This window comes from Staurois parvus, unplaced genomic scaffold (assembly GCF_062004578.1).
Source record: "Staurois parvus isolate SC_StPar_1 unplaced genomic scaffold, SC_StPar_1.0 ptg000117l, whole genome shotgun sequence".
NCBI lineage: Eukaryota > Metazoa > Chordata > Amphibia > Anura > Ranidae > Staurois > Staurois parvus.
In genome coordinates this window covers 171,317-197,638 of record NW_028317913.1, presented here as the reverse complement: position 1 = coordinate 197,638, position 26,322 = coordinate 171,317, and the positions used below count along the sequence as shown (strand labels likewise).

General features: G+C 40.7%; 1 protein-coding gene across 7 annotated transcripts in view; it reads right to left on the bottom strand.

Annotated features, from left to right (window-relative positions):
• The window catches only part of EHBP1 (EH domain binding protein 1), a 547,128-nt gene that overhangs the window by 435,331 nt on the left and 85,475 nt on the right, over positions 1–26,322 (bottom strand). For all 7 annotated transcript variants that reach the window (XM_089671985.1, XM_089671988.1, XM_089671986.1 and 4 more), the window contains exons 3-4: positions 24,115–24,172; positions 1,035–1,130 (exon numbers count right to left, since the gene is read on the bottom strand). In XM_089671985.1, coding sequence (XP_089528111.1) covers positions 1,035–1,130; positions 24,115–24,172 — 154 coding nt within the window. The remainder of the gene's footprint in view (positions 1–1,034; positions 1,131–24,114; positions 24,173–26,322) is intronic.

The following is a 26,322-nucleotide window of genomic DNA, read 5'->3' as shown; positions in this document are numbered from 1 at the left end:
AGCCAAGTCTGCATTTACAATTGACAGTGGCCAGAGGGGAGCATGGCACTACAGTGCACTGCCACACTCTGGACTAAACCAAAAAAGCCATGCTGATAGGAGTGACTGCAGTGTTACTCCTGTCAGTGAGAGGTGGGGCTCTGCTGCGATACATAGTGTGCCCCACCCTCCTGCACATAGAGGCGGAGCCCAGGGTACATTCCCCTTCTGCTCTCCCCTAGTCCCGACCCTGGGCAGAAGTGCTAACCACTTAGCCATTGTGCTGCTCATTACATTAGAAAAACAATAGTATTGTGCATATGGACAATATGCTCCAAAAGGAGATTTTATTAGAGTTCAACTGGGTCTCTAAAACAAGACATCCAGATGCAACCAAAAAAGAGCAAGGGGGTTATAAAAATAATACTTAGAACTATGAATCAGAGATTTGGCTTTACTGATCAAAAAACTGTATTTGGTGACCAATGAAATAGACAGCGATACCGCTCTCAGCAGCCAGACTGTCAAAAGTAATGGCAGAAAATACCATTGTATCATTACACCTGAGAGCAGTTGGTAGGTGTCTACTACAACCATAAACATGAGCTTGTTGACTGATCTGGTTACAAATGGCTGGGCTGGGTGACTTGCATTCGCTTTGTAAGAGTGATCGTAAACCATAGACCTGAGCAGGCTATCTTATGAAAGCTTTTCTCAAAAACATTCCATGTTGCTTCTGGAGATACTTAATCTAATTCAAAAATTGCAATCATCCAAAATAGATTTTCCTAGATGATTATTATTGTTTCTCCAAGATCAAGCTGGCCCTAAAATGTCTGATTATCTCAGATGATCGTGCATATTTATAGAATATTTTTTGAATAAAGGACTTTCAGCAACTGGATCTTCCCACCGCCATCTTGCTTTGTGACCACCACCAACCAAACATTTGCAGTCAGTTAAAAAAGTGAACGTCCATGCATGCACAGTGCACTCTCAATGCAAACAGGCAGGAGAACAGGCAAGTTTGTAGGGCAGAACTATATAAAACTAACCTTAAAGAGTGTCACAGTGATTTCCACATTCTCAGGAACTGGCCACACAACTACCCCTCGGTATGGGTTCTTTATTCCAGGCTGCCAGCTGTGTGCCTGAAAAATAAGAGGAAACAACATTTTAAAGGCCGCTTACTTATCTGCATTTACAATAAGCCTTAATACACCTTCTAAGAGAATATAAATAAAATCACAATAATAAATGTCATCCACAACCTTAATACAGACCTGGATAAATCTCACCGAGATCTAGTAGCCAGCAGAAAAAGTTAGAAGCCAGCAAACCACAGCCAGGTGCCATGGCAATCAGAATTTACTAATCTTATTTGACATATTTACAATAATTAAAAAGCACAAAGTGTGTGTGAGAATAAATATAACAATAACATAGACCAAGACAAATGCTGGTTGCCTTTGCCCTGTTTTTTTTTTTTTGGACAATCCCATACAGACAGTACTGACCCATAATCATATTCACTCATTACTCACAGTACATTACAGCAGTTTGTTCACTCATTCTCACAGTACTGACCCATATGCTCTCTCACAGTACTGAAATATATGTCCTTTCATGCTCACAGTACTTGACCCATATATTACCCCACTATCACAGTACTGACCAGGGGCGGACTGACAACTCATGGGGCTCCTGAGCAATAGGGGATCATGGGGCCCCTGTGTCCTTGCCCAAACTCAAAAAAGCCTATGAAAAATGTACCAGGGGCATCTCATGGGGCCCCCTACTTACCCCGGGCCCTCGGGCAGTGCCCGAGTTTCCAAATAGTCAGTCCGCCCCTTGTACCGACCCATATGATCACTCACTTTCACAATACTGACCCATATGTTCTCTTACTCTCACAGTACCATCTCATATGTAGAGATGTAAAATTTTCCGAAAATTTTGAAGTCATGGGGAGAGAAAAAAAATGTTTTCCCTGTTTTTTCTGGAAAAAATGGAAATTTTCAGAAAAAGATTCAGTGCGGAGTAGTTTCACAAATCGAAAATCATTTTGTTAAAATGGGAAGGTGAAATGCAGCATAAATAATAGTACAGCTTATTCAGTAAACAAGCTAAACCTGCTTTTTAAAATCTTACTTTTTCCTCTGAAAAGCAATCAGAGTGCATTTGACAGGTGGTGAGGAGCCGATATATTGCCTCCTCACCAACTGATTTAAACCCATGATTGCCGTGCAAGGCACATGATTGTGACACGGTACCACGGCAATTAGAGTTTTAAATCAGGTGTGAGGAGGCGACACTGTGCCCAATGATCTTTGACTTTCCCCATGTTGTTCAGGTAGATCTCCATCTTTAAGGTTGCCTACCCCTGATTTAAAGGTTATAAGAATAAACTAATTTGTCAAATGTACCTTCTTACCTGTCAATTAAGGCCTGAGAGGACAGAAACTATAATCTACTGTATCCCAACAATCACCCAACTATAGGAAATACAAGATGAAGCCCACAAGCAAACTAAACAGGAGCCTTTTCCCTGCAGTGCTCCCTAGTAGCAGAAATGCATATTTAGCTTGTTTGTGAAGTAGAGTGTTACTTGAATTGTATTCCAGGATTCGCTTGTCTAAGACGGAGAGAATGTGCAAATATGTAAGACTTTACATAAAGTCTAAGAAATCTTTCATTAAGTTCTTCATGTTATATTGTTTGAATATCAAGTCATAGATATATTATTTATCATTGTAAAAGAATCTATTCCACACTCCTTTTTTTCAATATTTTCTGGAAAAAAAAAACAAACAAAACAGAAAACAACCCTGTTTTTCCAAATGTTTCGGGTTTTTTTTCCCAGACCTTCCCATCTCTACCCATAGGTTACTCCCACTATTGCAGTACTGACCCATATGTTCTCTCAGTCTCACAGTAGTGACCCATATGTTCTCTTACTCTCACAGTACCAGCCCTTACATTCACTGGCCACTTTATTAGGTACACCTTGTAATGCCAAAAAAAAAATTTCCCCCACAACATTATACCACCACCAGCCTGAACCATTGATAAGGCAGGATAGACCCATGCTTTCATGTTGTTTACATCAAATTCTGACCCTACCATTTGAATGCCGCAGCAACCAGTCTGCCCATTCTACTCTGACATCAGCAAGGCATTTTGCGTCCACACAACTCACTAGATATTTTCTCTTTTTTGGACCATTCTCTTGAAACCCGAGAGGTTGTACGCAGGGGTGGACTGACAACTCATGGGGCCCTCGGGCAATAGGGGATCATGGGGCCCCTGTGTCCTTGCCCACATTCAAACCACACTCAAAAAAGCCTATGAAAGGTACCAGGGGCATCTCATGGGGCCCTCTAATGACCCCGAGCCCTTGGGCAGTGCCCTAGTGCCCAAATGGTCAGTCCGCCCCTGGTTGTACTTGAAAATCCCAGTAGATCAGAAGTTTTTGAAATACTGAGACCAGCCCTTCTGGCACCAACAACTATGCCACATTCAAAGAAGTCACTTAAATCCCCCTTCTTCCCCGTTCTGATACTCAGTTTGAACTTCAGTAAGTCGTCTGCAAACGCTGCAAAAAAAGACCAACAATTTTGAAAAAATCAAAACAATATTTTTTACATATCCAGTAAATATATTTAAAAAAAAAACAAATTTCGTCATAAATTTAGGCCAAAATGTATTCTGCTACAAGTCTTTGCTAAAAAAAAAAAATCTGTGAAAGTTTTAGCATCTACAAATGGCAGCATATTTACTGGAATTTTACTTTTACTAGCAATGGTGGCTTATTGAGGGACTGCGGTGGGCAATGACTGTCACTGACACTAATACAGTGATCAGTGCTAATAAAAAGCACAAACACTGTACTAATGACACTGGGTAGGAAGGGGTTAACATCTGGGGCAATCAAAGGCTTAACTGTGCTGTGTTTTACTGTGTGTGCTGTGTGTTTTACTTTGTAGGCAAGCTGCTTTGTATTGCTCTGCTGTGCAGGGGAGAGATCTGTATTGTTTACATACAGTCAGTTCCTCCAACGATCATTGAGTCCCAGCTGAGAATCGGCGGGACCCGGTGATTGACATGCCGAGTAGCCAATAGCGGCGCCTATATATACACGTGATTTTGCACATCCCTGCCGACCTGTAGCAGGACTTCTGCAATAGCGTGGTCGGGAAGCGGTTAACAGATAAAAATAAACTTTCCTAAATATTCAGGTTTGAGGTTTATTAACATTTTTCAATGACTGAGAGCACTGTAGTTGTTCAATAATGAAATTAATCCTCAAAAATACATCTTGGCTAATAACTGTGCACAATGTATATGAAGGGTGTATTGAGATGTATGTGTGCTGCACTGTGTATACTGACATGTATGGACGGTGTACTGAGCTGTATGTGTGCTGCACTGTGTATACTGACATGTATGGACTGTGTATTGAGCTGTATGTGTGCTGCACTGTGTATGGACGGTGTACTGAGCTGTATGTGTCCTGCACTGTGTATACTGATATGTATGGACTGTGTACTGAGCTGTATGTGTGCTGCACTGTATATATGGACTTGTATGGATGGTGTACTGAGCTGTATGTGTGCTGCACTGTGTATACTGACATGTATGGACGGTGTACTGAGCTGTATCTGTGCTGCACTGTGTATACTGACATGTATGGACTGTGTATTGAGCTGTATGTGTGCTGCACTGTGTATGGACGGTGTACTGAGCTGTATGTGTCCTGCACTGTGTATACTGATATGTATGGACTGTGTACTGAGCTGTATGTGTGCTGCACTGTATATATGGACTTGTATGGACGGTGTACTGAGCTGTATGTGTGCTGCACTGTGTATACTGACATGTATGGACTGTGTATTGAGCTGTATGTGTGCTGCACTGTGTATGGACGGTGTACTGAGCTGTATGTGTCCTGCACTGTGTATACTGATATGTATGGACGGTGTACTGAGCTGTATGTGTCCTGCACTGTGTATACTGATATGTATGGACTGTGTACTGAGCTGTGTGTGTGCTGCACTGTATATATGGACTTGTATGGACGGTGTACTGAGCTGTATGTGTGCTGCACTGTGTATACTGACATGTATGGACGGTGCATTGAGCTGTATGTGTGCTGCACTGTGTATACTGACATGTATGGACGGTGCATTGAGCTGTATGTGTGCTGCACTGTGTATACTGACATGTATGGATGGTGTACTGAGCTGTATGTGTGCCGCACTGTGTATACTGACATGTATGGATGGTGTACTGAGCTGTATGTGTGCTGCACTGTATTTTCTGATAGGACATATAAACAAATAATGCATTCTGTATGCAGGCCAACTAATCGGCTGCCAAACTAATCGATTATGAAAATAGTTGACAACTTATTGATTATAAATCGATTATGTTGATTAGTTGTTTCAGCCCTAGAAGACATTTTTGAGAAATCAGCAAAAATTAAATCAGACAATGCCTATGCTGGTCCCAAGAGGGAGCTACAAGTGGCTCAGCACAACTATTTTGCTTCTCTTAAAGCAGTCCTCCAGTCTCCTGAGAAAAAAATAAGTCAACTACTACAAAAGCTGTAGCTGCTGAAAAAACAGCCACTTACCTGTCCCATGATCCAGCAGTGTACTCACCTCGGCCGGGTTCACCTGCCACATCTTCTATCCCCAGCGTTGGCATCTTAACTGTGGGCACCCAGCTGAGAAAGCTTGTGGTTTAACAGCCGGGTGCCCACTGCGAGCAGCGCTGCACATTGTGAATGGACCAACAGTCTTCTGGGACTTGTCACGTGTCCCAGAAGACTGTAGCGGAGGGTAGGAAAACTTCTGCTTTCAATCACCTAGGTGTTGGGAGCGAAAGTGGGAGCGGGTACCTGTAAAAATCAGGTAGCTGCTAGCCCCCCCTCCCCAAAGGTGCCAATTCTTCACAGGGAGTGAAGTACAAGTCCTTAAAGCAGAACTTTCCCTTTCCCCTTTTGGGTGGAGCTCCACTTTAACAACTGTTGATTTAATAGCCACACAGGAAATGCATTGTTTTCAATTAGTTGGCTGATTCAGTACTGCATTGTAAAAAGCAGCTGTAAACCAAAATCATTGTATACAACTTCAAAGAAACAAGTCATTTACGCATGCTGATTATATTAATTACAACAAACTGATCTCTTGTACATGTAAACAAAGAAAAGGAAAAAAGATGCTGCAGAACATTTAATAGTAAAATAAAAATAAATAAATAAAAGGGCATTGACATGATCTTCAAAAACATTCTGATAAAAAGACAATACCTATCATACTATAGTCAATGTGCACTGGTCTTTTAACAGACACACTCTACTTGCACCAAACAAAAGACAGACAAATACATTCATTCTGAAAAATTGCAGTGCAAAAAAAAGAAAGCCAGAAAGATAAAAAAAAAAAAATTAAAACAGAAAAAAAAAATTGGTAAAAGAAAGAGAAAAAAAAAAGAATAAAACAGAAAGAAAAGATGAAAAGAAAAAGATAGCACACATTGTGAGAAATAACATCTACTAAAAAATAAGAAAAACAAGAGAAAGGGGGCTAAAAGAATGGGGAGAGTGAGATCAAGAGAAAAAAAATCAAGGAGTAAAAAGGATTTTGTGACTGTTTTTTTTTTTCTTTCAGAATTGTATTCCCCTCCATTTTCACCTGTTGATCCTGCTAGCTACACAATCCCTGTCCTAGGGTGACAACCCTCACTCACTGTACTGTATCTATGGAGGAGCAGTGTTGTCACCCTAGAACAGTGGTCTCCAAACTGCGGCCGGGGAGCTGGATGTGGCCTTTTGCTTGCCTTTCACCAGTCCTAGGGGCACTTTTCCTACCACTGACACCAAGAACGGTCATAATTCTACTGACATCAATAACGGGCACTATTCCTCCTACTAACACAAACAATGGGCCACTATACGTTCCAGTGACACCAACCATGGGACACTATTCCCCCCACTGACACAAAAAAAAAAAAAAAAAAAAAAAAAAAACAGGCACTATTCCTTCCACTGACTCCAACAACAGGGCACTATACCTCCCACTGACACCAACCATGGGATGCTATTCCACCCTCTAATACCAAAGACGCATTGTTTACTCCCACTGATGTCAGGAGAATTTCTATTCCCAATGGACACAGTCTGGCCCCCCTAAGTCTAAAGACCAGTAAGCTGGCCCTTTGTTTTGAATGTTTGGAGACCCCTGTCCTAGAACATGAAGTGTGATAGGAACATCGGCCTCTCTCTCCATCTCTAACATGTGGGGAGGTGGTGTTTAGTCCACAGAGGAGAACTGAGCTGCCTGATAACACTGCATGAGCAGACATTGACAAGGTTGCTGGATTTGTGGCAGTATTAACAGGTATTTCTGCACCTATCAAACAGACCAAACAAAACACTTTCAACGGCATATTTAACAAACCAAGAGGGAGCAAACAGCAGAAGTTCATTGTTAGGATTTACATACACTTTAACCAGCCAAGTTCCTTTCTTGTGTCCACACCGAAATATTCTGAAGCCCCCTCCTCACCTACCCTCAGTCCGGGGGATAGAACTTTAATACAAATCAGTAATGCTGTGTGACAGGTTTAGTAACAGAATGAAGATTTTTTTTTTTTTTTACACATATATTTATAAACTAAACACAAGCAAAGCAACAATGTATTTTTGTAAGATACTGGATGACAGTAATGTGTGCAAATATACAGTCAGGTCCATAAATATTCGGACATCGACACAATTCTAACATTTTTGGCCCTATACACCACCACAATAGATTTGAAATGATACGAACAAGATGTGCTTTAACTGCAGACGGTCAGCTTTAATGTGAGGGTATTTACATCCAAATCAGGTGAACGGTGTAGGAATTACAACAGTTTGCATATGTGCCTCCCACTTGTTTAATGGACCAAAAGTAATGGGACAATTGGCTTCTCAGCTGTTCCATGGCCAGGTGTGTGTTATTCCCTCATTATCCCAATTACAATGAGCAGATAAAAGGTCCAGAGTTCATTTCAAGTGTGCTATTTGCATTTGAAATCTGTTGCTGTCAACTCTCAAGATGAGATCCAAAGAGCTGTCGCTATCAGTGAAGCAAGCCATCATTAGGCTGAAAAAACAAAACAAACCCATCAGAGAGATAGCAAAAATATTAAGAGTGGCCAAAACAACTGTTTGGAACATTCTTGAAAAGAAGGAACGCACCAGTGAGCTCAGCAACACCAAAAGACCCGGAAGACCACGGAAAACAACTGTGGTGGATAACCGAAGAATTCTTTCCCTGGTGAAGAAAACACCCTTCACAACAGTTGGCCAGATCAAGAACACTCTCCAGGAGGTAGGTGTATGTGTGTCAAAGTCAACAATCAAGAGAAGACTTCACCAGAGTGAATACAGGGGGTTCACCACAAGATGTAAACCATTGGTGAGCCTCAAAAACAGGAAGGCCAGATTAGAGTTTGCCAAACGACATCTAAAAAAGCCTTCACAGTTCTGGAACAACATCCTATGGACAGATGAGACCAAGATCAACTTGTACCAGAGTGATGGGAAGAGAAGAGTATGGAGAAGGAAAGGAACTGCTCATGATCCTAAGCATACCACCTCATCAGTGAAGCATGGTGGTGGTAGTGTCATGGCGTGGGCATGTATGGCTGTCAATGGAACTGGTTCTCTTGTATTTATTGATGATGTGACTGCTGACAAAAGCAGCAGGATGAATTCTGAAGTGTTTCGGGCAATATTATCTGCTCATATTCAGCCAAATGCTTCACAACTCATTGGACGCCGCTTCACAGTGCAGATGGACAATGACCCAAAGCATACTGCAAAAGCAACCAAAGAGTTTTTTAAGGGAAAGAAGTGGAATGTTATGCAATGGCCAAGTCAATCACCTGACCTGAATCCGATTGAGCATGCATTTCACTTGCTGAAGACAAAACTGAAGGGAAAATGCCCCAAGAACAAGCAGGAACTGAATACAGTTGCAGTAGAGGCCTGGCAGAGCATCACCAGGGATGAAACCCAGCGTCTGGTGATGTCTATGCGTTCCAGACTTCAGGCTGTAATTGACTGCAAAGGATTTGCAACCAAGTATTAAAAAGTGAAAGTTTGATTTATGATTATTCTGTCCCATTACTTTTGGTCCCTTAACAATTGGGAGGCACATATGCAAACTGTTGTAATTCCTACACCGTTCACCTGATTTGGATGTAAATACCCTCAAATTAAAGATGACAGCCTGCAGTTGGTTTCATTTCAAATCCATTGTGGTGGTGTATAGAGCCAAAAATGTTAGAATTGTGTCGATGTCCCAATATTTATGGACCTGACTGTATAACAAAAATGGAATTTTTTTTTACACTCCTTTTCCCTGGAAACACTGCAGAACACAGGGGAGATCTTGAATTTCTGACTCCCAAGGTATAGAGAAACGTTTTAGCTATTTTTACTTCAGTATGTACTATCCCAATATGGGGAAGTGGCCCACACGGCTCACCGTACAGGAGCAGACAGGAAGGTATGTAACGTTACTACAGAAGAGGCAAAGCGTGACTCTTCTGCAATAAAATTCCTGCCTGTTTGCCCTTTTTGAATTTTTCACCTAAAGTTCTACTTTAAGTTATTGTTTTCTGTGTCGCTGGAGAAAGTTCCTTTCACTTCCTCTCTAGGACATGAGCCAGGAAACTTCACACTAAAGGTAATAGGCATAGGTATATTTTTCATCACTGAAGAATTATAAATTGCTATTTGCTCTAATGACAACTCATAATTTATGGATTCCCCCCTTCCTGTCTTGGTAACAATGGTCTCCAGGCCAAGAGGGGACAATGTGCCAGGCAGGAACACAAACAGCAATAAAAACCTGGAAAAAAAAAGGTCTAACCTTTACCCACTCTATTCAAAACGTAAAAAAAAAAAAAAAAAAAAAAAAAAAAAAACCTTTAAATACACTATATTAAATAAACTAAACCTAAATGTGACACTAAACTCTGGTTTTGGGAGAAAAAAAGTATGTATTTTAATTAAATAAATACATAAATAAAATACTTCATATTGCTCTCAGCCTCCTCCAAATTCCTTTTGTTTGCTGCTGTGATCCTACTGCCTGTTAGAGGGTGACGATGATCATTCTCTGTGGTCCCAATGTATGTACAAATGTAGCCACCCTAATATATAAACATAGAAAATATGACATTCTGCAGGGCTTTGAAGAAATAGCCCAGCTGGAAGCTAATTTAAAGTGAAGCACCTGCCAGGATATGCATTACAAAGCAAGAAATGATAGCAATTTGGTGATTGGGGGAAAAAAAAGGCAGAAGAAAAAGGAACAAAACATCAATTACCAAATAAATGAAGCACACCGCGTGTCACGTGTAGCAATCTTCCTCCAAGCTCAATGAACCTAACATGTAGCTAATAAATTGTAATGTTTAATATTTAATCACTGCAGCGATTTTGCTGCAAATTTAATAGCTAATCAGATAATGACAAATAGCCACCGGTGAGGTATTAAATTAAAATATGTACACAATTGTTGATGAGAAAACTGACAGGCCAACCCAGTGGAACACAAAGACAATGATCCAATAAAAAAAAGCAATTTTCAAGGACACGTGTTGCGAGAAAAATACGCCGTTTATTATTGTTAAACTATATTATGCAATCGAGTATTCAACAGTCATTCCTAGTCAGCGACTCGTAACTCTAAGGTACTCTCTGTTCTCTGTTCTCTATGTACACACCAGAGCACTGGGAACTAACCACTAACATATACAACTAGAACAAAAAAAACATCCCTTTTTAACGATTATCACAATATTTGGTTATTTCTTTAAAGAAAAAATGGTTTAAATAAAAAAATAAATAAAAAAATCACTGAAAAGGCTTTGAAAACATATTTTGTAATTAGGCTCCATGTACACAAGCCTACCCTGACCACCAGCAGCAGGAAAAACACAAATCGCGGCAAAATGAGGCAACTGTGGTACCATGATTTTGCAGCGTTTTCCCGCGGTCGGCGGTCAAAATGTTCTGATCCTGAACAAGAATCTTCCACGTTCAGGAGAGGGAGGTTTAACCTCACCTAAAACGCGGCAGCTCCTAAAATCTGCTAAAACTCTATGTGTATATGGACACACAGGCTTTTATAGTGTTGAGTTTAGGAGCTGCTTGTGTACATGAAGCCTAAGCAGGACCACAGCTATTGCAAAATTTGTATCTAAACTTTTTTTAGTAGCTCCTGGTTAAATATGAGAAAACACAGGCACATATCCTAATACATTCCTTTATGTAAAATTATTTTTGTTGTTTTTTCCAATGTCATGCTCAGGCCACGATATTTCAACAGGCTTGAGGACAAAATCCCTAGCCATTCTGGAACACCAATTTCCATGAAAAGATCCTGTTATTGATTTACAATTATGTGTTGGATCACTGTGTTACATGACCTAAACTTTTTCTCATTTAAATCAGGGGTCTCCAAACTTTTCAAGCAAAGGGCCAGTTTACTGTCCTTTAGACTTTAGGGGGGCTGGATTGTGTCCAGTGGGGATACTAAATGTCCTGGGCCCAGCATCGATGAGAATAAACATGGCCTCAGGGTTGGTGGTCAGTAGGATGAGGAGTAGTGCCCCATCATTGATGTCAGTGGGAGGAATATTGCCTCGTCATTGTTGTCAGTGGGAGGAATATTGCCTCGTCATTGTTGTCAGTGGGAGGAATAGTGCCCCATCATTGGTATCAGTGGGAGGAATAGTGCCCCATCATTGGTATTAGTGGGAGAAATAGTGCCCCATCATTGGTATCAGTGGGAGGAATAGTGCTCCATCATTGATACTAGTGGGAGGAGTAGTGCATCATCATTGTGTAAGTGGGAGGAATAGTGCCCCATCTGTGTTATCAGTGGGAGGAATAGTGCTCCATCATTGGTATCAGTGACAGGAATTAGGCCCCATCATTGGTGTCAGTGGGAGGAATAGTGCCCCATCATTGGTGTCAGTGTGAGGAATAGTGCCCCATCATTGGTGTCAGTGGGAGGAATAGTGCCCCATCATTGGTGTCAGTGGCAGGAACAGTGCCCTATCATTGGTGTCAGTGGCAGGAACAGTGCCCCATCATTGATGTCAGTGGCAGGAACAGTGCCCCATCATTGGTGTCAGTGGCAGGAACAGTGCCCCATCATTGGTGTCAGTGGCAGGAACAGTGCCCCATCATTGGTGTCAGTGGCAGGAACAGTGCCCCATCATTGGTGTCAGTGGCAGGACCAGTGCCCCATCATTGGTGCCAATGGCAGGAATAGTGCTCCATCATTGATGTCAGTGGCAGGAACTAGGCCCCACTATTAGTGACAGTGGCAGGAATAGTGCCCCATCATTGGTGTCAGTGACAGGAATTAGGCCCCACTGTTGGTGGCAGTGATAGGAAAAGTGCCTCATATCATTGGGAGGAAACGTACCCCATGGTTTGGAAACCATTGATTTAAATCATCAATACCTCAGAACATTGGGTTTTCTTGTACACTTAGAAATCATTTGTTCCATAAAGTGGAACTTTAGTCAGAAAATTAAAATGGTTGTAAAGGCTCCAGGTTTTTAACCTTCATGCATTCTATGCATAAAGGTAAAAAGGCTTCTGTGTGCAGATTCCCCCCAGCTCCCCCATTACTCACCTGAACCCCATTGCGATCCAGCAATGTGCACGAGAGCCAGGGACTTGCCTTCCTCATTGGCTGAGACAGCAGGGAGAGCCATTGACTCCCGCTGGTATCAATAACAGTCAGTGAGCCAATGAGGAGAGAAGGCGTCAGGATCGCGCTGCGGTTCCATGTTTGAATGGACACACAGGAGCATGCCTGCTTAAGTGTCTCCATAGCAAGCGGTTTGCTCTGGGGGCACCCGAAAAGTAGAGACGGGCCAGGAGCACCGGCTGGGGACCCCAGAAGAGAAGGATTGGACTGCTCTGTGCACCACTGTACAAAGCAGGTAAGTATAACTTGTTTGTTTTTAGAAAAATAAAATGAGCGTTTAGTATTGCTTTAAGTCTTGATAGATCACTTTTTGCAGGTATAGCTATGTAAAATATTAAAAAATGTTTAAAATTCAGTAATATGCTGTCTCACCCTGCTCTGCACATGCTTACACTCTATTATTTTTGTAGAGGCCGATCTCTTGATAGCCTTAAAGATTTACTGCTGTCCTTTTGCTGGGCTTCAGAAAAATGGCAATCTCCAGCAAAAAGAAACAGGAGCAATGCTGGAGGCAACCTACAGCACGCACTAATTTTGGTAGCATAAATATTAATGTGAAATGTATGCTCCTTGCTAAAGAGCATTATTTTTTATCAAGTTGTTATGGGTAAAGTTCTGCTTTAATTACAGCAAACGGTTTAGATGCTAAGGCATCAAACAGTCCCACGCCATTACACTGGCTCCAAGCATTCATCACAGTTGGGGTGAGGTTTTAGTGTCAGTATACAGTGTTTTTGTTTCTCGAAATATATCTGTGTATAGATTTACCAAAAACTACAAGTTTTGCTTTACCGTTTCAGAGGACCCTGAACTATCAAGTTCCTTTTTTTAGACCAATAGTTTCCTCTATAGTAACCTATACTATAGAGGAGTATAGAGCGCAAGAGATCACTGCATCATTTTAGATGTGGTATGAACCTTGTATACCATCACTTCATGATCTTTGTAGCACACTCGTAGGAAGGTAAAAGTTCTTTGTAAATGAAATTCTATTTGTAAACCGTACCCGTGATGACGTCGGTGTGACGAAACCGGTTGGGCGTAGCCTATTTGATGTGGATGTTAGAGAGCCTTGCTGGTCTGTGCTGTATGGGAGAGATCTGCGGTGAGCGTTAACTGTATCTCAACCCTTTTTTGCGATTGAAGCTGGTATCTGTTGGACACCTTGTTTGTGAGTTTCCTTATACCTTTTTTATTAAAGAGATAAATGAAAAAAACGTATTGCACCATTATGTTCTCTTTTTTGTCCCTGAGTGTACTGCATGCTCTCATGGAGGTATGAGACAGAGAAGTTCATCATAAGAGCTTGGGCTGCAAAGTTGTTTGGCTGTGATTATTATCTGGAAGTATCTGAAACATCACCATATCTATTTGGACATCGGGTTCATTGCTCCCAGAGCACAAGCGCTGTTGCTGGTTTATAATCTGACCAGCCATTAGCTCTGGTGAGTTCATTTAATCTCCTTTGGTGGTGGATTTCTCACAATTGGTTCAAGTCACTGAAGATATATATATTTTTTTGGACACTAATTTATGTTTGGACACTCTAATTTATTTAAAACACTAATGTTTTTTGGATGATGACATACACTTTTGTATAAGTTTGTTATTAGCGCATACCTTTTAATTTGGATTATTGTTGCCAAAATTTATTTTGGGTGGGATATGCTGCTGACACTTTGGTGTTTTTTGTAAGTGGCGCTTTTTTCTTCTTTTTTAATTTGGTACTATTTGTAAACTACCAGATGAAAGCCCAAGTTCTTAGGAATTCTTCTTTACAGTCTCAGGAGCTTCAAGAACTCCCCTTCTGGGAGGTCCTCCAAAATCTCATTTGATTGGGTTGTACACTTCGCAGGTCTGCTGCAAATGAATGTATGGATCCCACACACAACCTAGAACACCTTACTCCCAGTACTTTCTTTTAATTGTCATTTTCTAAGCAAGTCACATATGATTTCCATTGTGGCCCTAATTATTTCAACCTTTTGTTCAATAAATATTATCTAAAACAGTAAATAAATGTTAAATAATAAAGACTTTAGAGATATTTGATCATGTTTTAGGAGCCATTCACGCAAAAAAAACAGAAAAATTATTAGGGGTTATCAATCTTCTTCTCAAAACTGTATTATGTGAAGCACGGGCTCTGTACACACTGAACACATGAATAGATAGCAATGGAAGCCAAATGTGTTTTCTATTTTATTCCCTCTGCATCAGTGAAAAAATTCTGTGCTTTTATATTATTATTTGGATCTAAAGTACTTACAGAGTGCTGAGCAGCATGCTTCTCAACGTGTAGGCAAATATACAATAATGTATGTCTAGTGGGTGCAAAGCATCAAACGGGCTCCAAACACCGTTAAGAAGTAATAGTATTTAAGGACACTTGGATGCACAACCAAACGGCAAATCCACAAATTGGATTTATTTTTGGCTGCAGTGCAAACAAGAGGTACACAGAGCCGTGAAACTAGTGAAGGGCAGGGATGCTTGAAACTGCTGCTCAGCTTGACTCCTATTGCTAACATTATGTGAGCAATTGATAATCATTATACAGAAGCAAAAAATTAAAATGTTTGTATCTAACCCCATAACCATAAAAACTATCATGACAAATGGATGAGCACAATAAAAACTCTACTATTAAACCAATAATAAATTCAAGTGTTAGATCTTAGGCAAAGCTTCAGGCATTCTGAACTTAAAGCAATATTAAAGCTTTGGGGTTTTTTTGTTTTAAAATAATAAACAAGTCTTACTTACCTGCTCTGTGCAATGTTTTTGCACAGAGCAGTCCTGATCCTTCTCTTCTTGGGTCACCCGCTGGAGCTACTGGCTCTTCCCCTTGCTGAATGCCCCACAACAAGCTGCTTGCTCTGGGAACACTCATGTGTGCTCCCTAGCGAGCCCTGCTCTGTGCGTCCATAAGACACACAGAGTGGAGCTTGGCTCTGTCCCTCGCCACTAACTCTGACTGACAGCAGCGGGAGCCAATGACTTCTGCTTCATGTTATGTGCCATGGTTTAATTGCACATAACATGTAAACATTCACAGTGCAGGGAGGAAAAAGTATGTGAGGCCCTAGCTTAATGACATCTCCCAGAGCTAATTGGAGCCAGGAGTGAGCCAACCTTGACTCCAATCAGTGTGATGATATTGGATGTCTTGCTGACAGCTGTCCTGCCCTTAAAAAACACACACCTGTTTTGGGTTTACTGGTTTCAAGAAGCACTGTCTGATGTGAACCATGCCTCGCAGAAAATAGTTCTCAGAAGACCTACGATCAAGAATTGTTGACTTGCATGAAGCTGGAAAGGGTTACAAAAGTATCTCCAAAAGCCTTGATGTTCCTGTGTCCACGGTAAGACAGACTGTCTACAAATGGAGAAAGTTTAGCACTGTTGCTACTCTCCCTAGGCGTGGTCATCCTGTAAAAATGACTGCAAGAGCACAGCGCAGAATGCTGCATGAGGTAAAGAAGAATCCCAGAGTGTCAGCTAAAGACCTACAGAAATCTCTGGCACATGCTAACATTTTTGTTGACACATCTACAATAAGGAAAACATTAAACAAGAATGGAGTACATGGGAGGACACCACGGAGGAAGCCATTGCTGTCCAAAAAGAATATTGCAGCAAGTTTGAAGTTTGCAAAAGAGCACCCGGATGTTCCACAGCACTACTGGCAAAATATACTGTGGACAGATGAAACCAAGATTGAGTTGTTTGGGAAGAACACACAACACTATGTGTGGAGAAAAAGAGGCACAGCACACCAACATCAAAACCTCATCCCCACTGTAAAACATGGTGGAGGGAGCATCATGGTTTGGGGCTGCTTTGCTGCCTCAGGGCCTGGACAGATTGTTGTCATTGATGGGAAAATGAATTCCAGAGTTTATCAAGACATTTTGCAGGAAAACGTACGACCATCTGTCCGCCAACTGAAGCTCCGCAGAGGATGGGTGATGCAACAGGACAATGACCCAAAGCATACAAGTAATTCAACAAAACAATGGCTGCAACAGCACAGAATACGCCTTCTGGAGTGGCCCAGTCAGAGTCCTGACCTCAACCCGATTGAAATGCTGTGGCATGACCTTAAGAGAGCGATTCACACCAGACATCCCAAGAATATTGCTACACTGAAACAGTTTTGTGTAGAGGAGTGGTCCAAAATTACTCCAGATCATTGTGCAGGTCTGATCTGCAACTACAGGAAACGTTTGGTTGAGGTTATTGCTGCCAAAGGAGGGTCAACCAGTTATTAAGTCCAAAGGTTCACATACTTTTTCCTCCCTGCACTGTGAATGTTTACATGTTATGTGCAATTAAACCATGGCAACATCTAATGTTTGTGTAGTATTATGTTCAGCAGACTGTGTTCTTCTATTGTTGTGACTTAGATGACGTTCAGAGCACATTTTATGCCCAATTCATGCAAAACTCCACGTAATTCCAAGGGGTTCACATACTTTTTCTTGCAACTATATGAAACAATGAGGAGCAAGAGGGCCGAGAGAGACTTGGCTCTTGTGTCCAACACTGGACTGAGATTGGGCTCAGGTATTTATTTAGAGGGGGCTGTGGGGGAAGTTACATGCCCTTCATAGAATGCAGTAATGTAAAAAACCCTTCTGCCTTTACAACCACTTTAAAATCTCACATGCAATGTGGTGGATTTACTATACTGACACAGAATGTTCACCAATTGTTACAATTGCTGTCTGATGGCCGTCTCTTTCCTCAATTTCCTGAGTTCTCTGTATACTCTCCTCTGCGGTTTACTTTCAATCTCTAAGGACTACATATTCCATGGTACCTTGCTATCTGTTAGCAATGATTCCTGTACCGACTCCACCTCCTAAAACTCCTCCTCTCAGTAACTCTGTAGTTCAGGCAGGCTCTGTGAATTCCGTGACACAGCAGTGCCTACTCACAGGACATAGTGAATATGTCACAGAATTCAAGGAAGTAAATGTGTGTGTATCTTCACAAAAAGTAAGTTTACAAACATCATTTAGATGATTAGGAGGCTAGAAATAACAAATACAACATGGAAATGAATATATGATTTTACATTTTGACCATGGATACACCAATTCATTTTCATTGGACATGATTCGGTATTCAAAGTGAATTCAGCTGTCATGAGCTTGTAGCGCTCCTGTTCATGTGTGCTGCTGGTCTCATTCCAGCATCCTGGTTTGGGCTGTGATACATTCTCCCTATCTGTCTGTCCACCTGCAAGGTGGTTGATGTGGCCAGTCTTTGGGTGGAGACCAAACCTGATTAAGCCAGCCAAACCTGCAGTCTCAGGCTCAGGCTTGTGATAGTGTATGTAATATGTGCTCAAGCTCCCCGTTAGTAAGTCCTGCTCTGCTAGATTGGACTCTAGATGCTAGATCAGCAGTGCCACAAACTGATAGCTTCCATGCCACGCTGCATTGAGGCAGTAAAAGGGGCCCAAACCAAGTACTGAGTACATATGCATGCTTCTACTTTTCAGAGGTCCGATATTTTTCTATGTACAATCCTTGTTTTATTGATTGCATGTAATATTCTAATTATCTGAGATTGTGGATTTGGGGTTTTCATGAGCTGTAAGCCATAATCATCACAATTATGACAAATCACGGCTTGAACTATCTTGCTTTGCATGCAATGAGTCCATCTCGTATATTAGTTTCACCTTTTAAGTTGCTTACTGAAATAAATTAACTTTTCCACGATATTCTAATTTTTTGAGTTTCACCTGTATATTCTCTACAATTCTTAAAAAAACAATTATTCGCAAGGTAATCACAGCTCGCAATTCAGTTTTGTATTTTCCAAAAATAGCGAACTGCAGTTTGAACACATGTATACTATATTCCTAATATATTTTTATGCAATACTATTTATATAATAAAAATCCACAACATGTTCTAAAGCTGCTCAGATGAATAAAGCAGCACACGGATTCTAAACACATCTCTTGGGAAATAACTGATAAAAATTACATTATTAGAAATAATTCATAAGCCTCTGGAGAAACAAAACAATAATGCTGATATACATGAGATTACAGGACTTCTAAAACAGGCTTTCCAAGCACAGTGACAACTTCTACTAGCAATCATTGGTAGGATGGATCTTTTGCAGGCACTTTAACCACTTGCCCGCCGGAGAATTTACCCCCCTTCCTGACCAGGTCTTTTTTTTGCTATTTAGCACTGCACTATTTCAACTGGTAATTGCGCGGTCATGCAATGCTGTACCCAAATGAAATTTATGTCCTTTTTTCACACAAATATAGCTTTCTTTCGGTGGTATTTCACCACCTGTGCGCTTTTTATTTTTGCGCTATAAACAAAGAAAAAACTATATTTTTTACTTTCGGCTATAAAAAATATATAGTGAATTCAAAGGTAGTCATAAATTTAGGCCAAAATGTATTCTGCTACATGTCTTTGGTAAAAAAAAAAAAAATCCCAATAAGTTTATATTGATTTCTTTGTGTGAAAGTTATAGCGTCTACAAACTATGGTATAGATACTGCAATTTATTAAAATTTTTGCTATACAGCACTGCAGTTTAACTTAAACTTTATGTTAACTGACAATTGCACGGTCATGCAATACTGTACATAAATTAAATGTATGTCCTTTTTTTCACACAAATAGAGCTTTCTTTTGGTGGTATTTGATCACCTTTATTTTTGGCACTATAAACAAAAAAAGAACGAAAATTGTGAAAAAAAAGTATTTTCTCATTTCTGTCATAAAAAATATCCAAAAAACTAAAATTTTGTCAAATTTAGGCCAAAATGTATTCTGCTACATGTTTTCGGTTAACAAAAACCCAATAAGTGTATTTTGATTGCTTTGTGTGAAAGTTAGAGCGTCTACAAACTATGGTATAGATAATGGAATTTACACAGCTTTTACTTTCTGACTGCCTATCACATTTCTTGAGGTGCTAAAACACCAGGACAGTACAAGCACCCCCAAATGACCCCTTTTCAGAAAGTAGACACCCTAAGCTATCTGCTGAGAGGCATATTGAGTCCATGGAAGATTTTCTTTTCCCACAAGTTTTTGGAAAATGACAAAAAATTTTTTTTAACACAAAGGTGTCACATAAATTATATATTTCTCACACAAGCCATGGGCATATGTGGAATTACACCCCAAAATACATTATTCTACTGAGTATGGGGATAGGCGCCCAGAAGACTTTTTGGAGCCTGAAATCCAATGACCACTTTGAAAGCCTGAAGGTGCATAACTTCCTCATTTCACTTCCTCACTACCTATCACAGTTTCGGAAGCCCTGTAATGCCAGGGTAGCACCAAACCCCCCCAAATGACCCCTTTTTGGAAAGTAGACACCCCAAGGAAAGAAGAGGCATGGTGAGTATTTTGCAGATCTCATTTTTTCTCAGAAGATTTTGAAATATAAAAAAAGAAAAGAAAAATGTTTTTGTTTTTTTTCTTAATTTTCCAAAAACTTGTGGCAACAAATGAGATCTGCAAAATACTTACCATGCTTCTTATCAAATTCCTTGGGGTGTATGAAGGATACGGAGGATGGATAAGGCCGTTTAAAGCAGCCAGGTCCCCTCCAGAGATGTTTAAATGTGATCTAGCCAACTCACATTAAGATCAAGGTAGACAAATAGACAAGATCTTCCATAGTGTAAATCCGTTTATTATACTTTAAAAGACATATATAGCCAATTGCCCACTCACTTTTCATTAAGATAAACCAAGCTGTAAAACCACATGCTATTGGGTGTAATTGCATTGGTTTACTGGTGTACTGACGGGCAATCTGACGCTATCTGGGAGGGGCATGAAAACTGCGGGAGTACAAATCAGGTGTATATGCACGTGATTTTGCACACCCATGCCACGCCCTGTAGAAGTATTTGTACTATAGGGCGGGGCGTAAGCGGTTAATCATGTCCAGTAAAAAAATTGAAAAAATCAAATATCATAAATTTAGGACAAAATGTATTTTGTGACATTTCTTCGCTAAAAAAAATCCTAATATGTTTAAATGAATTGGTTTATGTGAAAGTTATAGCATTTACAAATGGCGGTATAGATACTGGAATTAGTTTTTTTTTTTACTAATAATGTCGGCAATCACCAACTTATAGTGAGACTGCAGGACTGCGGCTGCCATTCTAACACTGGAGGGGAACTGACTTGGTGTCACTGACATCCCCAGTGACACCAATCCAGTGATAAGTGCTAAAAAAAAGCAATGACACTGTACTAATGGCACTGAGCATGAAGGGGTTAACAGTGAGGGGAAATCAAAGGGTTAACTGTGTGCTGGGAGTGTTTTACTAGAGGGCGGGGGGTGTGTGCTTCACAGTAAGCACACTGCTCTGGATGGCTGTGCAACTAACCTAGACACAACATTGTGGTGTGAACAGGACATACAGTAGAAAGCAACAGATTTCTATGCGCCCTTGCATTTTAGCTCTCGTTGATATAAGCCAGGAGTCTCCAAACTACAGCCCCTTCTCCAAATCTAGCCCACTACAATATTTTAACTAGCTTGCTGCAACCCCGGCTGGCTGGTAGTGGATACACCGGTTTGAGAATTCGAATATTAAGACCGAAGCATCCACTGCCAGCCAGACAGCCAAGTCTTCCCCAATCTCCAACACAGGTCCCCCCTCCCTCTGCTGTGGTTGGTTGCTAGAATTGCCAGTATCCTAGCAACAAGAGAGACAACTAGCCCACCCCCAGCATTTGCAGGAGTGGGCTTCCTCTGTGTTGATCTGCTCCACCGTCCTGCTGCTTTGCCGCCTAAAAGGTAAGAGAGGACTCTGCTGGGCACTACAGGATGTATGGAGAGGAGGAGGGGGGAGTGGAGACTGCTGGACACTCCCAAGTGTGTGGGAGGGGACTGTGCTGGGCACTCCTGCATGTAAAGCGGAGGAGGGACTCTGCTAAGCACTCCCAAATGTAGGGGGGGAGGGGAGACTCTGATGGGCATTCCTGGCTGTGGGGGGATTCAGCTTGGTAGTACCGAATGTAAGGAGGAATACTATGCTGGACACTCCCGGATTTAAAGGGGACATGCTGCAACAACCTCCATTCATAGGAGAACAGGTAATGTGCACACAATTGTCCATTTCTTCTGACCTGGACCTCTATTGTAAAACACAGAGCACAAGAGAAGCAGACCATGGACTATAAGATGCAGACATTATAGGACCAGATTTGCCAAGACTCACCAACAGTAGTCCAATCAATAGCCAACTGTTTTCATATTCAAATAATTACTCCAGTGTTTTGATAAGAACATATTCATATTCCTGTATCTCAAGCCATAAAAGGCAGAGGTGCTAATTGTTCTGACTAGTAATCCAAATAAAAAAAAAGTAAGGCAGCCCATAGATGATTTGATTTTCTTTTCTTCCACCATGAGCCTTCCCGGCCAACAGAACACAATGATTACTGCTAGTGGCTACAGCCGCTGGCAGTAATTGCACGTAAAAAAAATCCAACAAGCATGTTGTACCAAGGTTGATCGATGGATTGACTCTGGTACAATCAGCCTGCCCATACATCGAAATTCATCCAGTCCCCGCTGAACCAGTTGAATTTAGATCCGTGTATGGCTGTCTTAAGTTTTGGTTGGAGATACACTTTCAATATAGAGATATGCAGAAAATCCACTAGATGGGGGCTATCTGCCTTTGCATAACAACTTTGAAGATAAGATAAGTATCAGCCACACACAGAGAACATTGTTTGCTATGAGTCAAATGACATTTTGAAAAGCAATACTAAACAAATCTATGAAGAGAACTGCGAAGCAAGGTACAAAACCTGCGTATTTAATGAGCAAATATGGCACCCCCATGAACATATACAAATATAAGCAGAAACAAGGTTTTCCAAACACAACTCATGATAAGGTTATCTACATGGAGCTGATCTCAAACTTGTTTATCTCCAACTTGAGCTAGCCATGTCCCAACTAAAAAGGATTGTGTCCCAACTGACATTACCACAATCCAGGATTGAAAATACATTTTCATTTGTTCTGATTTGTTATTATTGGCAACAGTACACTTTCCTACAATAGACTTTTGATACATCAACACTGTTACATCTACTTGGGTCTCTCTCTGTTAAAAGTTAGCTTAAAAAAAATAGGCTTATTATATAAACTTTTTTTTCTAAATTCTTTAAACATTGCACATTTCCAGAACACAATCCAAGTCGGATGTACATATTGCATTGGACCATCACATGTTTACATTGCTGCCACAGAACAAGATGGCTTAGATAAAAGCAATACCCCCCTGTAGGGTAAAAAAATTTATACAAAAGAAATATACAAAATATCTTATTATCAGAAGAATACTCAACCTGTGACACATTTTCAAGCCACAAAAGAATGATTAATAGATATTTAATGTGGTTAACGGGCCTCTCTCAACTTCTCTCGTCTTGTAACAAAAGTAAAGTTAGTGTCCTGATCAGCATAATGTACAGGTTTTAACTGGAAGTGTCCTTATTCCCTAGAAAGTAGGAAAAAAAGGAGGGTAGCGACGGGGAACTCGGGAAATGAGGACCCCAAAGCGAATCTCTGCTCCATCAGCTCCCACCCATGGGAGACCAACAGGAAGAGAAGTTGATGTATCAGAAGGCCAGTTCCAGCTAGCTAATGCAAACCATTCACCTGGACATCCGGAGTTCAAGATAGTAAGGCCTCATGCACACTGGTTGTCAAAAATGCCGCTTTTAAGAGCTTTTGACTTTTTTCCTTGCCTCTAAACGGTCCTCCATGTTAGCTTATGTGTCCATGCACACATAGGCTTTTACAAGCATTTAGAGGCAGGGACATTTAGAGGAAGAAAAAAAAAATCATCACTCACGCATTCAGAAGGACAGCATTTTGGCAAACAAAATGCACAACATGCCTAACAAGCGTTTTTTACACTGCTTTCAGAAGAGCTTGACAAACACCCAGTGTACATCAGGAGTACGTCTATGTACTGAAAAGACCAAGTATAACCCATCCATGGAATACAGGTGTCCTTAAATTGGTCTCTTCTCTGTTATGAAGTGTATCTATCAAACTTTCCATGGATCTGATTTTGTTAAGTCTAGTAAACTGGTGATGTAAAAGTCAGTGGAGTGGTTTGCATCCAGAGATCAGAAATGCAGGCATAAGCTGCATTCAGCATATGGACAGTCAGTGAGTTCTTGTAGTGGCTTTTATAAACATTTTTATGGTGGATATAAATGCATTATAACATCATCACATTATGGAGAATTGTTATTAACATCACAAGTAATTCATCATTTTATATATTTCAGCTCACCTTAGATGATTTCCTTCGGCTCCTTCTTGTCCACACCACAACCAATTTGTCTGGCTGCCTGCATAAAAGACATGAAAACAGTTAAACTTCATTATCTTGTAAACATGGGAGTACATGTATAAAACTGTTCATACACTAGCAGAACTTCAAGCAAATGTCCATATGAACATTTGTATGAATATTCTCAGTACATTCAAGGACTTGACATATGTATGTCATATTTAAGTATTTCAAGAGTACTTTTGTTTCTAAAAAAGGAGACATTTGGGCTATGTAATTAAAAAAACAAAAAAAACACACAACATACATACTCCATACTACAGCAGCCCCCCATTTGCTCTAAGCCTAAGAACTGCACGATCACATAGCCACTGATTTCACGGTTCTCGGTCACCTCAGAGTGGAGAGAAATGACTGCCAGTCACCACTCTCTGCTCTGCCCCTCCAATGCTCACTGGAGTGTTGGGCGCAGCTGGCTTTGGCTCTCAGCCGGATGCTGGAAGCCAGCTGTCAATCAACCAAGCTGGGTGGAACCCAGCAATATGGTTGGGATCCTTTCAGAGCCTGGAGCGGCTCTGACATCAGCTAGCTTTCAGCTGACTCCAGGTCAAGGGTGAGTAAAAATAAGTGGACTCCTTTGACCTAGAAGACAAGTGCGGCCAGGAAAGCTTCGGCTATACTTCTTTTACCATTCAATTCTGGAATTAACTTTAACTGTGAATTAAGATTTCATTAGGGAAAATTCGAAACATTTTGTAATGAGCATATTCTAGGCATGAAATGACTCTGTTCAATATGTCCTGGATTCCACTGAAGTAGCAGGTGTAGACACATTTTTAAAGAGTTTTGAACAAACTCAGTTGGCTCAATGATGGCAAGATAAAATACTCTGAAGAATGATCTTTCAGAATGTCCATAAAAAGTTCAATTGGCATATGTCCAGCTTATTTCTACTTTAAGATGCTTTTTAAAACAGTTATAACTGCAAGGCACCATACCCACTTTTGCTTAATTCCAGGAATGATCTTTATCTTTTTTAAAAGGTTAAAAAGTTCTGTCATGTGTCATAACTTATTCCTAATAGTGGGGGTGGGGTTACAGGACACTGTGCAGACAAACATTGTGCCTGTATTTCATAGTCTCTTCAGCCTGAGGCAAGATGTGGACTGTCCTTGATCAGGAGGCATGTTTAAGAGACAGGCTATGATTGGAAGGGGGGATGTGGCAGAGGTAGGCTGTGATTGGATGGGGGGCATGGTGGCTGAACAAACGACCCAATACAGACATGCTGTGTGTCTGCACAGTGTCCTGTACCTCTGATTGGCCAGACAAACGATGAAGAATGACCACACAGATCAGCTTTCATGCTTTGTGAGGTCAGTTTGGAACAAGGAAGAAAAGTTACTGCCAGTATCAGCCAGCTACTTCAGATGGAAGAAGTACATCAAAATGATAGAGACTATGATTTATAAAATATACATATGTGAACACACACATAGATTTAAAAAAAAGGAACATTTAGGGTAACATACACTTTATAGCAGAACTAAACCCTCCTGTCATCTACAACCAAGGAAGCTGCCAGCTTAGCTTCTGTTTGATCTGCAGTTGCTATAGAGCTGCGCATATGATCAATTATGACAGCAACCATTTGATTTTGGCTTGACAGTTCAGTTGAGAGCAGAAGCAACTGTGGCAGTTATCATTCATGGCAACTGTTGTATGTAACGGTCTTGGGAAATAGGTAAATTGATGGATTTTGTTCCTTTAAAACACATTCAGAATTCTGTCTGCTTGCAGTAGGGTTGCTGTACGGTGAACACTGCATTGAAACTGCAATGTGAATCCAGTGCATCGCTCGGTGCTATTTAATCTTTGTCACAACTTTGTGACCTAATTGAAAGCAATTAAAGTCATGACAGTGCAATATGGAAATAGATCGATTCATTAGTAAGAGTGGGATCATCATGTAACACAGGAACTGATCAGCATGTTTCTAACAAAGGGATCATCATATAACACGACAGGATCAATGTACTGCTCACAGACACCACAGAGGAAAGATCAATGTAACAGGCAACCAGAGATTATCGTATATCATATCAGGGAGATTACTATGAAAGGTGTAAGGGAAAAGTGGGAGGGCTGAGCGAAATATGAAGGCTTTAGAGCCGATCATCTAGAAAATGCTACTTGTCTGAATGTTCT